Source organism: Convolutriloba macropyga, chromosome 6 (assembly GCF_964194025.1).
Source record: "Convolutriloba macropyga chromosome 6, txConMacr16.3, whole genome shotgun sequence".
NCBI classification, from domain to species: domain Eukaryota; kingdom Metazoa; phylum Xenacoelomorpha; order Acoela; family Convolutidae; genus Convolutriloba; species Convolutriloba macropyga.
In genome coordinates this window covers 72,844,706-72,859,614 of record NC_134473.1, presented here as the reverse complement: position 1 = coordinate 72,859,614, position 14,909 = coordinate 72,844,706, and the positions used below count along the sequence as shown (strand labels likewise).

The 14,909-nt window shown below is 37.1% G+C and overlaps 2 protein-coding genes across 5 annotated transcripts in view; one reads left to right on the top strand and one right to left on the bottom strand.

Moving 5' to 3' along the window:
- Nucleotides 1-14,909, top strand: part of LOC142340602 (putative pterin-4-alpha-carbinolamine dehydratase) — a 305,724-nt gene that overhangs the window by 212,445 nt on the left and 78,370 nt on the right. The window lies entirely within an intron of this gene.
- The window catches only part of LOC142340595 (otoferlin-like), a 126,906-nt gene that overhangs the window by 76,656 nt on the left and 35,341 nt on the right, over nucleotides 1-14,909 (bottom strand). For 3 of the 4 annotated variants that reach the window (XM_075391270.1, XM_075391273.1, XM_075391272.1), the window contains exons 6-16: nucleotides 12,282-12,471; nucleotides 10,918-11,141; nucleotides 9,438-9,546; nucleotides 8,680-8,924; nucleotides 7,177-7,308; nucleotides 6,492-6,598; nucleotides 5,686-5,785; nucleotides 4,665-4,858; nucleotides 1,787-1,874; nucleotides 1,214-1,421; nucleotides 407-531 (exon numbers count right to left, since the gene is read on the bottom strand). In XM_075391270.1, the coding sequence (XP_075247385.1) occupies nucleotides 407-531; nucleotides 1,214-1,421; nucleotides 1,787-1,874; nucleotides 4,665-4,858; nucleotides 5,686-5,785; nucleotides 6,492-6,598; nucleotides 7,177-7,308; nucleotides 8,680-8,924; nucleotides 9,438-9,546; nucleotides 10,918-11,141; nucleotides 12,282-12,471 (1,722 nt within the window). Of the gene's footprint in view, nucleotides 1-406; nucleotides 532-1,213; nucleotides 1,422-1,786; nucleotides 1,875-4,664; nucleotides 4,859-5,685; nucleotides 5,786-6,491; nucleotides 6,599-7,176; nucleotides 7,309-8,679; nucleotides 8,925-9,437; nucleotides 9,547-10,917; nucleotides 11,142-12,281; nucleotides 12,472-14,319; nucleotides 14,342-14,909 lie in introns of those variants that run through there. The other variant, XM_075391274.1, reaches the window with a different exon arrangement.

Sequence of the window (14,909 nt, the reverse complement as noted above, 5' to 3'; positions counted from 1 at the left end):
TCGAGGCGTCCACCGTTACAAGTTGGTGAAAAAATGGAAAGAGTGGACAAATTAGATTTTTCCACCGTTATTTCACCAATTTAACGTTGGAAAAGCGTGAAAACAGTGGGAAAGAGTGGAAAATAGAAAATTAAAAGTGAAATTTAAAGTGGACAATTCGATTTAAAGGTGGAATTAAAAGTGGACATTTCGATTTAACGGTGGAATTAAGTGGAAACTTCGATTTAACCGTGAAAAATTCCTCCCTCAATGGTCATGGCCATTAACGGAGAAATTTTTCACGGTTGAATCGAACACGGTTAAATCCAACACAGAATATGACAACAGGTTGATTGCAATCAATCTGTTGTCGTATTCTGTGCTGGATTCTGAATCCTGTGATCCATAGATTGACTATGTTATTCACCTGTGTTTCCAAGCACTGATTGGCCACAATGACTCGTGCGAATGGGTCTGAGAGTCCAGTGACGTCAGCGGGGAGGAGTCCCCTTGCCTGGTATAAATGTGCACGCATCATGTATTTCACCTCAACTGAAAAACAGAAAAAAGTGGAACGCCAATTGAAATAATAGTGTAGCAAAGATCAGCTGGTATATCAGCCCAAATAACTTGCGGCATTTTAAGCCTGTTGTCCTTGTATAGGTTAACACAACACGCTAGACCGTGGTTGGGGGATAGTTGTGGTTAGAGTTCCTTTCGCTCTAAATTTTTAGGCCAATTGATGTTAGCGGCAGAGATTCACCACAAAATGAAACGTTTACTGCAGTAACGCTACGATTCCGAACAAGCAAAATTAATTTCAATACCGACAGAAAAAGTACAGCTGATATTGACACTAAATTGACGGTTTTGAAAAGCAATTTGAAGTCTTAGACTAAATTGACCTTCAATCCGTCTTTGTTCAAATAATTGTCTAGACTATAATTTTGGTCCGAGAATCGCTCGGGAGTGATTTCAAGCTCGTTGGTTTATAAGGGTTTTTGTTATTGGTGAAGACAAAATGATTACGTTATCCGTCACCAACACTCTCGTGAAGTTAATGAATTTAACCCTTAAATTATTCAGCATTCTTTCAAAAGCGATGCTACAAGGCCTCCTAAAGTTCAAAATTATGACTTACGACGCTGCAAACAAAATAAAATTTTTATTGGTTATTATTAGTAATCAGACTAACTTGCCTCGGATACTTACTGACCCGATAATTGCTTCATACCTTGATAGCTGATGCACCGTGGGATAGTCCAGGGTTTGCTAGGCTTGTAGTTCTTGAAGGGATCTTCGACCTTGTCTGTCAATTCATACCCGGTCGGGATTTTCTCAAATGCATCCTTTCTGTTCCTAGCATGGCTCAACCACAGATACAACTCCAGTTTGGCCTGGATCGCCCACCCAGATTGACCTTTGGCCAGGTTGCCCGGCAACTACGTAAAAAATCCAGTTCTAAACTTGTTTGCATTTACCGGAACCAAAAATTTAGAGTTAAATAACTCGATTTTTGATGTTTCTGTTTGCTCTTTTGTCCAAGTTTTTTTGCCCAAGTTCTGTCCTCGTGCATAATTTAAGCGCTTTTCAATCTGTCAGTGAACGAATTCACTTGAGACGGTTTTAGTTCCTAATTTCCAAATCAATTTATTCAGAATTCGTTATTTTAGCCCTATATTGCTTGAATTATTTTTAAATTGAGAGGCAATTGTGAAGCTCTCAGTTTCTGATATAAAAGATAGAATAGATAAATTCGATGCTCGTTTTTTTATAAAATTTTTTGTAGAAAGCCCTTTTTGTTCACCTTGAGGAAAATTGATCTCATTTTGGCACAGTGCTTTCCCCTCTCCATTTCACACGTGGGTGAGTACAACAGCTCGGCTGCCGGAATTCTGAAACAATAGACAATACGTGTTTCTCAGACCTTACAAGACCAGTATCCGTGATCAAAGAGAATCAACGGTTACCCTTTCAGCCCTAAAAAGGCATATGGTAGAGACAGTTACTTCTTTTTGCAACCTCGTATAAAAGGGTAACCAATTCCATATTTGAGATAAAAACTATTTTTTAATGATCTCTGGTTGGGTCCTACAACTTCTGCTAATTAATCACCGTATTTTTACTTCAATTCTGCCGTCCATTGTCATAATTAACATAAATCTTCATATCTATAACTTAATATCAAAAGATATCGATCAGTCATGATAACTGTAGAATTGCAATTTTGATCGATGTTTCGTGAAGACCCCCGTACCTTACATTCAGTCAGCATCAGCTCTTAATCAGAACATTTTCAGATTAATATTACATTTGAGTATTGATTCAAAAAGTTTTCAGAATAGTTTCTGTATTGATTCTGAAACCTCTCTGAATCAGAGCAAATTCAGAATCTCTGTCCTCTGAATTCCTCAGAAGAAAACATTTCTGAATTAACTCTGAATAGGAAAAAAATCAGATATTTTTCTCAACACTGCAGACACACACACACACACACACATACACACACACACACACACACACACACACATACACACACACACATACACACATACACACACACACATACACACATACACACACACACACACACACACAACTTCCCATAGGTTATTTAACCGTTATTTGAACGCTTTTTCGAAATTGATCGCTTTTTGAACAATTTTTTTGGTGAAATCAAAATTAAACTAAAAACTCCTTTGGGGCTCAAACTGTTTTCAATATAGTTCATTGAATTCAATGTTGGAAGAACCGCTACAAAGTAAGAGCAGCAGCTAGTTAGTTATTCGCTTTTTATCATAAATGTAATACTTTCCCAGGTTGTTCATTCCCAGGTTTTTCGTTTGCATTAGATAAATATTTCTCGATTGCTTCACAGTTTGGTCAATACCCCCTTATTGCTACAATGCAATAGCAAGTAAATTTTGTTTAACTAACTGAATAAAAGGAATGCAAAGACTGAAAAAGAGTTTAAATTGTAATTAAAATTAACAGCTGATGCTAGACGCATCAACAGGAAAAATTGCCAACACTCAAGTCTGATTTTCGATAGACACACAATTCTGAAGATTCAAAAAATGAAAAAGCAAGATATGAGAACGGAACACTCTCAACCAAAGCTTTCTGTTTAAACATAAAATTGATTTTAAAAACAAAACAAAACTATTTTTGGGTAATTCAAAATGAGGCAAAGAATTTTCGCCTTTTTACAATCACAATCAAGATTTTTGCCAGAAACAAGATTGTCTTGCAAATGTTCTATTTAAATATCTGTTTTTGGATTTTTATTTTTCTCTTTGTGAGCTTCCGTAGTACAAAAATTTTTCTCTACATTTCAAATTTTTAATTTTAAAAATTTGAAAGTCCTGTTAACAGAACTAGCTATCTTTGAGAGCCACTTAGAGGGCGAAATTGGTACTTCTAAAAAAATACAAAACCAGTTTAAGACAAAATTTCCGATTTTCTGGACAGTTCTTTTTATCAGAATCAGTGATCGATGCAATTTAAAAAATATCGCTAAAATTTGTAGAAGAGAAAACGAGAGTTTCTATTAGTTGGTGTGAGATTGCAATAGTAGACAACAAAATTATTCGAAAAAAAATTTCACACACTGTAAATCTTCCATTTTCGGCGCCCCAAAAACATCTGGAAATCCAGTGAGCACCTCAGATATTATTTTCAACAGAAATTTGTTTATCAGAAGTCTGCTCTTTAATTATTACGATCTCTAAATAAAATTTCCATTTTTCTGAATAAAAAAGTGAAAAAAAACAAGAAAATTACATTTTTTTATCTTTCGAAGCTTTTCAAGATTTAAACTCCCTGTGCTGCAATTGGTTTGGATATTTAGGAAAGATAAGATAACGAGCATTAGGATGATAAATTTACAGTGTTTGTGCCCTTATTTTGTCCGGAGTGCGTTGGAATTCTAACATTTTATAAATTGTTTGTAAAAATTTAAAAGGTGTTGGGAAACAAAAATTGAAATTTGAAGCTAGTGTTTTTTGCCGCTTCTCTCATTCAAGAAATGGAATCTTATTATTCTGCGGATGCGAAACTTGGGAAAACTGTCGGTTTTCTTCGTTTTCTGCTGAAAGAGCACGAATTAGATATTTGCTGTGAAATACGTTTAAAAATGCTTTTCCATAACGAAACAAATTTAGGTCTCAGCCAATCGATTTCAACTTAGTAAAAAAAATTACTACAGAACGAAGTGAAACTTTGAGGGACTCTTACAGCTGGTGTAGTGTCTCTAATCTATAACCATATGACATGACCAAATTCTAGCTCTGGATATGAGCCAGTTTCAAAATATTATGGGCACAAAAGTACTCCCTCATGCTGCCTATGAAGGTTTTGCTATACTTTTGTTCCGCGGGCCTTAATAACAGGTTATCAGCTATATTTATCGCATCATAATACTTTTCATGGAAAATGTTACAATACTCTCGGCCACAAAAAAATGGCTTCTTATAAGAAATCTTATGAATTCTTTTACCTATTTCCTAACCCGTGCCCAATTTTTTTTCTCCATGAACATATACAAACAAATTGATGCGTACTTCAAAGCTATCAGGCATAGCCTAATAAATCTGTCGTTAATACTACAAAAGGGTTGCAAAAATTCACGTCGCACACTTTTTAACAGAAGGGGAAGGGGACATGAACGAAATATAATCGCAAACCTGGTATAAGCCACCCTTTTGCCCCCACTGATCATCCAGAGGAACACATCTGGCAGTCCAGGCTGTGGCTCCTTCAAGTGCTTCTTCATTCTGTTCACGTTTACCCTGATGTTCCTGATGATCTCCAGATACACCTGTGGACTGTCGCTGTTCTCCGGGACCTTCATCCTCTTGAATTCTGATTTCACCAGATCCTGAATTTACATAATTTTGAGTCCTGCTAGGAATTTAGGTCCAAATGCTCCAAAGATGAGCCACTGCTGGAATCGAACCCTTAAGTTCCAATTTCTGGGCGGTTAATTACAAAGAAAATTTTTTTCAAATTTTTTTAATTTCCAAGATTGTTTCCAAATTCTGGAACGAGGTTAATTACAAAGAATATAATTAAAAAATGAAAAATAATTGCAAATTCTATCCATGGGGGCACAATTACTTGCAAATTAAGTTTTAGAATTACGAGTTTTTTTAATATCGGGAGTGTAATTAGTGTACCGTGGCGCATAAACCATCTGATCTCAGGAACTCAAACTTGGAAAATTCTTAAGTAGCTTTAATTTGTAAATCTGTTTTCACGGGGCTTTATTTCTTTAGCATAATTTACTTTGAAAAGGTAACACTTTCATACTGTTTTCTAGAGGTTGAAGGGTGAATATCCTAAGACTGGTGATCATTTCTAACTCGTTATCCCCCGTACCTAACGCTATGGCAAATTCAGTACTGTGTCAGAGCCTAATTCAGGTCACTTTTTCCACTGAATTTGTCCGATTCAGAGCTATTTCAGTGATTCATTCTGAGTTATCTTCTGATTCAGATTAAAACTGAATAATTTCTCTGAATTTTGCTCTGATTCAAAGAAATTCAGAAATCACTATACAGTTGGTTCTGAAATCTTTCTCAATGAGTACTAAGATTTGAAAGTGCTCTGAAGTTTTTCTGAATCAGTACTGATTGTCACTGAATCTTAGGTACGGGCATAATTGAAGGGAAAATATCTGAAGAATCGTTATCAATTGCAACTAACCAGTTCTCGATGGGCATAAATCATCTTTTCACTGTCCAGTTTAGTTTTTCCTGCAATCTTGGTGCTGTTCAGTTGTAGAAATGTCTGGTTTATGTACTCCCTACAAGTCAAAACAAAACAGAAGGTTCAGATAGCATAAAAAGTAAGTTTGAAAAAGAAGTCAAAATTATAGCATGATCGGTCAGAACATGATTTTGTTCTGTTTCTATGGATCCATATCAAGTCTCACAAGACAACGGGTAACATAAAACGATCTCATATTCTCTTGTTTTATAGCACGAATAAAAAAGACTGTGTAAAAATAGCAAGTGTCTATGGGAAGCATAAAAGTTTTGTTTTGACTATCTTTTTTGCTCAAAAACTCAATTTAACGGATTATGGACATCTTTATGGGCGATCATGATTAAATCTGGTAAATTTTGTGATATAATTTGCATATTTGAGTGAAAATTTCTCTGGCAAGATGATACATATCTCATGCAGACTCTACCAGAATATTCTGGTCTAGAATATTGCAAGACGACGTATCATCTTGCCAGAAAACTTTTCACTCAAATATGCAAATTATATCACAAAATTAACCATAAGTTGCAAGATAACTGACTATATAGACTATATTGTAAAATAAATTGACTATATGACTATATCTTGCAAGACAATTGACTGTATAGGCTATATTGCAAGATAAGTTGACTATATCTTGCAAGATAATTTTTTAGGCTGGGGAGGGGGCAAATGGAACCCAAAAATTCAAAAAAGTATTCTAGGCAAATCTGAGATCAGTTTGTGACGAGAAGTCTACTGACGTAGCATGTGAGAAGAACTTCCCGATGAGGTATTTGATGGACTCTCCCGTTCCAGTGGGAACTGTCTCCCCTTGAAGTCTCTCGCTCAGGTTGTGCAGTTTTTCCAGCTAAAATAGGAGCACATACAAAACAATGAAAGTGAGTTAAAACACTCACGTGCACATTTTGAAATGCCGAAAGTCCGTAGCGCCAAAGTTAAAATGCCAGAAGTTTCTACTTAGGCAGAAGTTGACTTCCGTTGACTTTCTTCATTTTAAAAAGTGCTCGTTTCGTGTTTTAAGCATGCTTACGTGACTCTGCAGAAGTCACTTAAAAAATCTGACTGCTTCGAGGTTCTCGATAGACGCCAGAAGCTCTCAGTGTCTTCAATTAGAGTCTCGTAACCATTGCTTACGTCTACAAAGGTGGAGTTGGGAATCTTGAGATTTTCAATTCATTGGTCAACGAGAACAGGCTTTTTGAGATTGTCTCTTTGGCATCGGAATTTGAAATCATATGCACGACCTTATACGAGTAAGCATATAAGAATTTTCTTAGAAGATATTGGCTTTCTAAATTCCTGCCAAAAAAGGGGAAGCTATTTTTTTATTATTTTTTAACGTTAACTTGATAGTTTTTCAGGAATTTTCTCCTCAAAGTTATAAATTTTGTCAATTTAGTGCTAAGAATGTGAAAAAATTAGTACCAAGTCTGAGATAAGATGTTCTAGAATGTTCTGTCTGAAGTGTCGCTCTTTCAAGTCTCTCAGCTGCGCTCTTAGGAACAAACAAGGCTTTTGAGACCCAATGTCCAGATAGTAGTAGTCAGATTGCCCATCCTGAAGCAGAAGAAATAAAAAGCAGAACTCATTATCCATTTCAAACCCAAATATCTTTTTTTCTTATTCAGGATATTGCTATTTTTCTTCATGCGTTCCTATATGCGTGAATATTTGTTTTATAAGATTTTATATGATACTGGTTCCAAAATGAGTTCTCTGTTACCAAAAAAAACTGTTTTCCAATTTTCTTACCAACAGAAGTAGGATTAGTCACTCACCGAGTTTAGATATACGAAGAGGCAAGAACTCGTACAAAAGTATTATAGTTCACAAAAAATATCGAAGTTTCCAACACCCACACGATGTTGTCCAACATTTTTGCAATTTTTTATACCAGACTGAACGTCAGGTCTTAATCTGTATTGATTCAGTGAAATTGCATGTCTTGGATCATGTCACTTTTTGGACTTGGAACGTTTTAATCAAGTCATAAGCCTTGGCAAGTCTTGAGTCAAGTCTTGGCCAAGACTTGACAAGTCTTTTGCAAGTTTTGACCAAGAAATGACAAATCTTGAGTAATGTATTGAGCACAGTTTTTTTGCTGGTTTGCCTTCGTTTGGTATCATACAGTGATTTGACTAAAAATCTGTCTCCAAAGTGAATAAAAGAAGCAGAAGACAACGCAAACAATTCCACATAGTTCTATTGATAGGGAATGAAAAAAAATCGGATATCGCCCAAAGATACTTGCCATGGCCACTTTAATGTGTCCATCGAAAAAAGTTGTTTTCAGGTTGAATATATGGGATATTTTCTTTTGTTATATGCTGAATTCAGAAATTGCTTGGTCAGATTAACAAATTGCTCGTTAAAAAATATTACCAGTTTTCACTTACTTTGAAATGCATTAATTATAAATACTTCCTTCTTAAAACTCTAGTTTGCTAATTAACTGCGCAAGACTACTCAAGTCAGGTCAAGTCTTGGTAAAAACTTGACTCAAGACTTGCCAAGTCTTCGCCAAGACTTGACTTAGTCTTGACAAATCTTGATGTCTTCACAAGTCGTAAGACTCGAGATAAGACGTGATCAGTACTGATTTGTCAATTCAAGACGTGTATTTCACTGGAGAAGTACTGATCAAGACTTGAAATTCGTTCTGGGATAACTGCTTTATTTCCAAGTTTTCATTTTCTTTCGATTGCATCGAGTTAACATGAAAATGTTTTTAAAATTTCTAGTAGCAACATCTGTCCAGCCACAAATTTAAAAAGTAAAAACAAATCTGGGAGCGAAATTTGTGGTCTTTCACACGCCCCCACCGCTCCCGGAAATGACAGCACATAAACCCGCTTCTGTTATATTTACGTTAAGTTGGGGGGGGTGAGGGCGGGGGTTACTTTTGGTTATGTTACCACTAAGATATACCACTTGGATTGGCTCGAATTCTTTTGAGTCAGAGTACGGGCTGTCAGTGATCTCCTCCTCATCATCATCTTCCTCTTCCCCAAGTCCAGCTCCTTTGGAGGTAGAAGAAGTTCTTCCTACTTCTTTCGAATCTTTCTTTTCATCTGCAGATGTTGGTCCATTGGAGTCCGAGCTGTCCTCTTGTTTCTTGACGTCCTCCATCTTGAAGTGGACGTTGTGACCATCAATGTTGTTGCCATAGTTACCTTTAGTGTTAGACAAAAATAAGCCCTCATTTGGTTAGCTTTAAGGTATATAAATCAAAATATTGGGTTCACCCATTATCGCGCTATTTAAAGCTAAGTGGAAACAGCCGTAGATATATAATAATCGGGGTTATAAACTCGCGTGGGGGTAGATTTGGAAAGAAAAAAGCAGGGAAAATACGTAAAATTTCATGAATTTTTCTGCAAAATTAATATCCAGTGCTCTAATACACACACTCCAACCGTTTGCATCAACAAACTTGTGAAAATTTAAACGAACCATAAAACTTACAAAATTAGGATCTATTCTGCTATTCAAAAAGAAAAAGGAATTTTAGTTGCGATACCTATTTAAGAGATGACACAGTTGGTTTAACAACTGGCCCTTTTCAATTGTAGAGCCCCCCCCCCACTTTTGCAATTGACACAGGTATATTCAATAATATGAATGTCAGGCTCTATTTTTGAGATCTGGGGGGGGGGGGTATGGGATGGATACCCGTCTCTGCTTACCAATGCTGATCTCAAAGTAGATGGGCTTCCCTGCGTACGTCTTCTCGATCATGGTGGCCTCCATTATGGTACAGAAGAGAAAGAAGTCCTCCTTCTTCCCAGAGTACATCTGTTAAAATGAAGAAAATCTGTCAAACTAGAAGTTAAATATTCGCAAAAGAATTTGAGGGGTCTTTCCCATTGCAGCCCTCACCTCCCCAGTCTAAATATACAACAATTGGGCCGGGGCTATACTTTTGGTAAGTTTGTAGTTTTCTTTTTTCCTTTAAAGGGGGGTGAGTTGTAACATTTATCTCCTATTTCCTCCCACACTGTATTTCCATATTTAATGCAGTGCTGCTAATATGAGTAATATGAGTAATCCATTTTACTCACATTTTTGTAGTGTTGTACGTACGTACTTTTGTACTGCCTTTTTCAATCACTCGCTCAGATTAAACCTCCGCGCACAAGTTTTGTAAACTTGAAATATTCTTTCCACTTTTGCTTAATATTTATCTTCAAGTAAATTCATCTTATTAAACACAAACATTTTTTAAACAAGAATTGGAACTCAGAAATAATAAGATAAGAATCTTAGTCTAACAATAATCCAAAAGAGTTAAAACTAAACACCACCGAACCGGCCAGTACATCGTCGTTTTTAAACGTGCGAAAATTGTCATTATGTTTGGTTTTAGTTAGATAAAAACGACGATCAAGGCCCTTACGTTTTCCCTTTGGTATAGTCGGAATGGTCGATTTTAAACGTAAAAAATGTTCTGTATGTTTGGTTTTAAAACTAAGAAACCGTCGTTATCCGTTTTTAAATTTCGAGCTTCACAAATGTTACTTCTCTAAGCTATCAAAAAAAATCTGGGATCTATTCTGTTGCCCCCCCCCTCCAGCTTAGTAAGCATAAATTTTATATGACCCCAGGCGCACGTGCTATTTTCTTACATACTAACGTGCTATATGACAACATAAAATTTGTAACTGGGGGTCATAAAAATTCGGGGGGGGGGGACAGAATAGATCCAAAATCTGTTGTACTAGAACCATCAATTTTTGAACTTCGTTTGTGCTTGAGAGAAACCATTTCGGAAATTTAATCGGAAAAATGTTCACGCGATTTTGAAGTGAAATAGGGCAAAAGTATTGGGTGTTGTCGATCAGTTATATAGGCTGATTTCTTCGTGTTTTCAAAGTTATTAACAATGCACAGGTGAATAGTTAAAAAAGGGCCGTACACCTCGAAATCAAATACTTGGGGTTTTTTCTGTTTCCCCCCCCCCGTTTTTTTATGACCCCCAGTTACAATCTATATGTTGTTATATATCACATTACTATGTAAGAAAATAGCACGTGCGCCTGGTGTTCATAAAAGATTTATGCTCACTAAGCTGGGGGGGGGGGGGGGGGTGGGTTTGGGTTGGGTTGGGGGGGGGGGGGGCAGAATAGATCCCACTTTGGAATTTCATCTTAATAGGAGAGCGCGTACAATATTTAAAGGTTGCAATGGATTGTGTTCCTCCAACACAGCCACTGTCATGATGTCCCTCAGAGGGTCCGCCAGTTTGACCTCTAACCCCACCAGGAGCTGCCCTCGGAATGCAACCCCCTCCCCGACTCCCCGGTTGAGAGTGTCGTGCTGGTCACTGAAGGAGAAGCTACGCAAAGATCCGTACAGGTTTACCCACGTCGGGCCGAAAGTGGGCATGAAACCTGGGAACAAAAACATTTCTGTAGAAATCAACCAGCGCGGGAATCGAACCACCATCGCCAACTTGTGCACATTCTGTGTAGTAAGCATTACAGCATTTGGTCTTAAGCTCGGTGTTCTTAATCTCTTACAACTTCGCTTGTTCTTTTCTTTTTCCTATGGTCGTCATTCTTAATCATATGCGATTTGTTGAGAAAAATCTGAGCTTTCTTGCAACCCTATGTCGCATTCGTTCACAATTTAAATCTCTCTTAAGCTCCTATAACAACCAAATTTTTTTCATAAAACTATGGTCAAGTGTTGTTTATTTTCCTATTTCTAAGAAGTTCAAGTAAATCTCCTAGTCGATTCAGGATGTTAATCTTGCAAGAATCTTGCAAGATCTTGCAAGATTATGCATAATATTGCAAGATTTTGTTGCAAGATCTTGCAAGATTAACAAAATTTTGCAAGATTTTCTTGCAAGATTAGCAACAGATTTTGCAGATTTTTAGCTCCTTAACCGATCCGAAACAAAAAAGCGCCTAAAAACCGCGACTGTTATCTGGAATGCTCATTTCTATGTTCATGTCAAACTTTACAATTTATACTTTGCAGATTTCACTACTTTATGAGTTATTAGGCTTGTATTTAGCTCTTCATGAATTAATAGTCGACTGCCGTTCAAATGGCCAGAATTTTTTTCCGATTGCCCTTTAACTGGCCAAAATTAATTGCCCTAAAAAGATCACCTTATGATTGCTTTCCTACCCATATATTTGTTCCTTTCGCTCACATTGAGATTAGTGATTTTATGAATTATAGTGAATTAATCGTATGCACAGTAAAATTGTATGCGTCAATCTTGCGTGTTTTTTTAGAATTACTCCCGGGTTCACCCCATAATTCAAAAAGTTAAAAATTTACAACTTCATATTATGGCGTCCATGAAAAACTGTAGTCATAGAACATTCATAAAATAAAGGTTGTAATTTAACAAATTTTGAGAGAAAAAGTCAACCCGGGCAAGCGTCTGAAACCTGGTAACCGTAGGTATTGATTGCATCAGCCTCTTGTCCGTCTTTGACTACAAGAGGCTCTTCAACTAGTCGAATAAAAAAGATTTCTTTCCTTACAAACTGAACACATGATTGAACACACACCTTGGGCCTCCTGTTCACATGCAATCTCGTTGATGTCGATGACGAATGTGCCAATGTTTGACGTTGTCAGGGAGTCCTTGTCTCTGAGTTCCAACTTCAGTTTGGTGCACATTGGGGGGAACATCTCACTGAACACAATCTCTTCATACCATTCTGGGGTGTAGTCATTCTGTTGCACACTCGTCTTGGCCTGGTAAAAAAATCACAAACGAATCCACTTAAAAAGTTCAGATGAACGTATCTCCTATTGATGAGTGGAGTCCCAGGCTGAGGTGCCAGACAACAGAAGCAATTATGTCCAGACCGTCACAGACAAAAATGCCTATGTCCAGACCGTCCCAGATGGAAGGTGCCCATGTCCGACTTTCGTGCGTTCTCCAGACTTTCGTGCGTTAATTTCAACTTTCGTGCGTTCACCAGACTTGGAAACTTGCAACTCGAAATTGTACTGTTTGAATGCTGGAAAATGTGTATTAGGAAATTTTCGATATCCGACAGCACAAGTTTCACAATTAAATAATATTGATAGCAAAAATAATTGAATCAAGAATCAAAATACTGCGGAATCTTCAAGTAATTGCGGGTTCAGTTTGAATTTAAGTTATCTGTACTCTCGACCTTCACCTGAACTAAGGTTCAAGTAGATTTTACCACAGAACCTTCAGATTTTGTTAGTAGTTAGATCGGACAATTTCTGCTAATAGAATTGAATTTGTTTAGTTGGATTAGTTACAGGTACAAGTTGATTTATATATCTTCATAGCTATTTTGAGCAGTGAAACCTCAACCCGGGTGTGTGTGTTTGTGTGTGCGATGGGGGGGGGGTAACCGATGTGTGTGTGTGTGTGTGTGTGTGTATGTGTGTGTGTGTGTGTGTGTGTGTGTGGGTGGGAGGGGGGTTAGGGTTGAGGAGAAGGCTAGCTGAGAGGGGAGTTCAACTCGACAAGTGGAGGAGGGTGGACAATGTGAGTGTTGAGGGCGTAATTGAGGGAAGGGCTGATGGGGGCTGATTATGATGGCAATTTTGACTGTTTTTGATCAGTAGTCAACTGGGGAGATGGTCTGGACTGAGTCTGATCAGAGGCTACTTGCGTCTGAAATTGGGTCTGATCATAGTCTTCTGATTACGGTTTGGAAAAGGGTCTGAATTTGAGTCTGGTCCATGGTCTGGATATGGTCTGATCAGAACTCCTGTGTGCGGTCTGAAAATTCTGATAACAGGTTATTTGGGTCGGGAAAGTTTGATCAGGGATAATTTCGGTCTGCGAAGTCTGATCACAGATAATTTCTGTCTGGAAAGTCTGATCAGAAGAAAAATTGGGCCTGGACCTCAACCTGGGAAATAAACATTATTCTAACAATGACAACTAATGGGAAAATAATTTCTCTTCGAGTAGTTGCTCAAATAAGAACCAAACATAAAACTTTTGACTTGGACCGTTTCTCAATGCGAATAAAGGTCTAAAATTTCTAAGTTATCAAACACATATGTTTCATTGAAATTTCTGCAAAAACTTTTATGAGCACCATAAAGTTCGCATAGTGTAATAAATGCGAGGATTAATTTTAAATATCAATACTCTAATTGGTAATAAGTTGAATTAAAATTAACAGCCCGACTTTTATGTACACATTCTCTTTGGTGATAAATAATTTAGTAAAACTCTAGTGGCTTAATAAATTTTGTTCACTGAAATGATGTGACAAGTTGCGAATTCAAGTAACACCTTTTAATGAAGTCCGGGTTGTAACAGTCTGAACTTCGACGTTTTACTGAGTAAAATCTTGAAAAATAGCAGCTGGTTGATGGCTCCTTCCAGTTTTATCATATATCAAATTTGGCTGGGCTATTACAGATCACACAATACGGGATCTCTTTATGTATGCCAGTTAAACTTGACAAAAGATATAACAAATCGAAGGCAAAGATATATGCCTAAGACCTGTCTGTGCTATAAGTCTCAATTTAAAATAGTTGGGGGGCTGAAAAGTTCAATTAATTAAATAGATAGTTTAAATGAACAAGCTTACTAATTACCAGTTGTGTAGTGTAGTGGTGAAATGGAGGTGAGCTGCTGGGCGATCGTTCACTTGGGTGTTTCTTCAGTTATGTTATTTGTCGAAAAAGAAAGTTATAAAATCAAATCAGGAATTATTTGTCTAAGTTATTAAACAATTATGTTCGACTATTTTATTGTAAAAGTGAAGTTAAATTTTGAGAAAAATGAAAGCAGTTGTCTGCTGCTTGCTTCTGGGAGTGATTTCTGTCTCTCTAATTTTATTCCGTCCCACTTCGCTGAGAGAAACAATTAATTCCTCTCAGCTCCGTTTGGGCTGATAGGGAGCGAATCACAAACTCACGTTCATAGTGAGGTGCTTCTTAATTTTCCTATTGGCCGAGAAGGCAAGAGAATTAACTCTTTTTTATCTCACGGAGAAATTATTGAAACTCCAAAAAATAATAAAAATCTAAGAAGCTGAGAGCATCAATTATTGATTTCGTAGGCGCCTGTTTTCTGCTTTTCCCCTCTTCTAAAACCGCAACAATTATGGTTTTCTTGGGGACTTTTTATGAGACTCTATTGTCTTTTCCCCTGAAGCAATCTGCTTCATCTTTATTGAACTTGG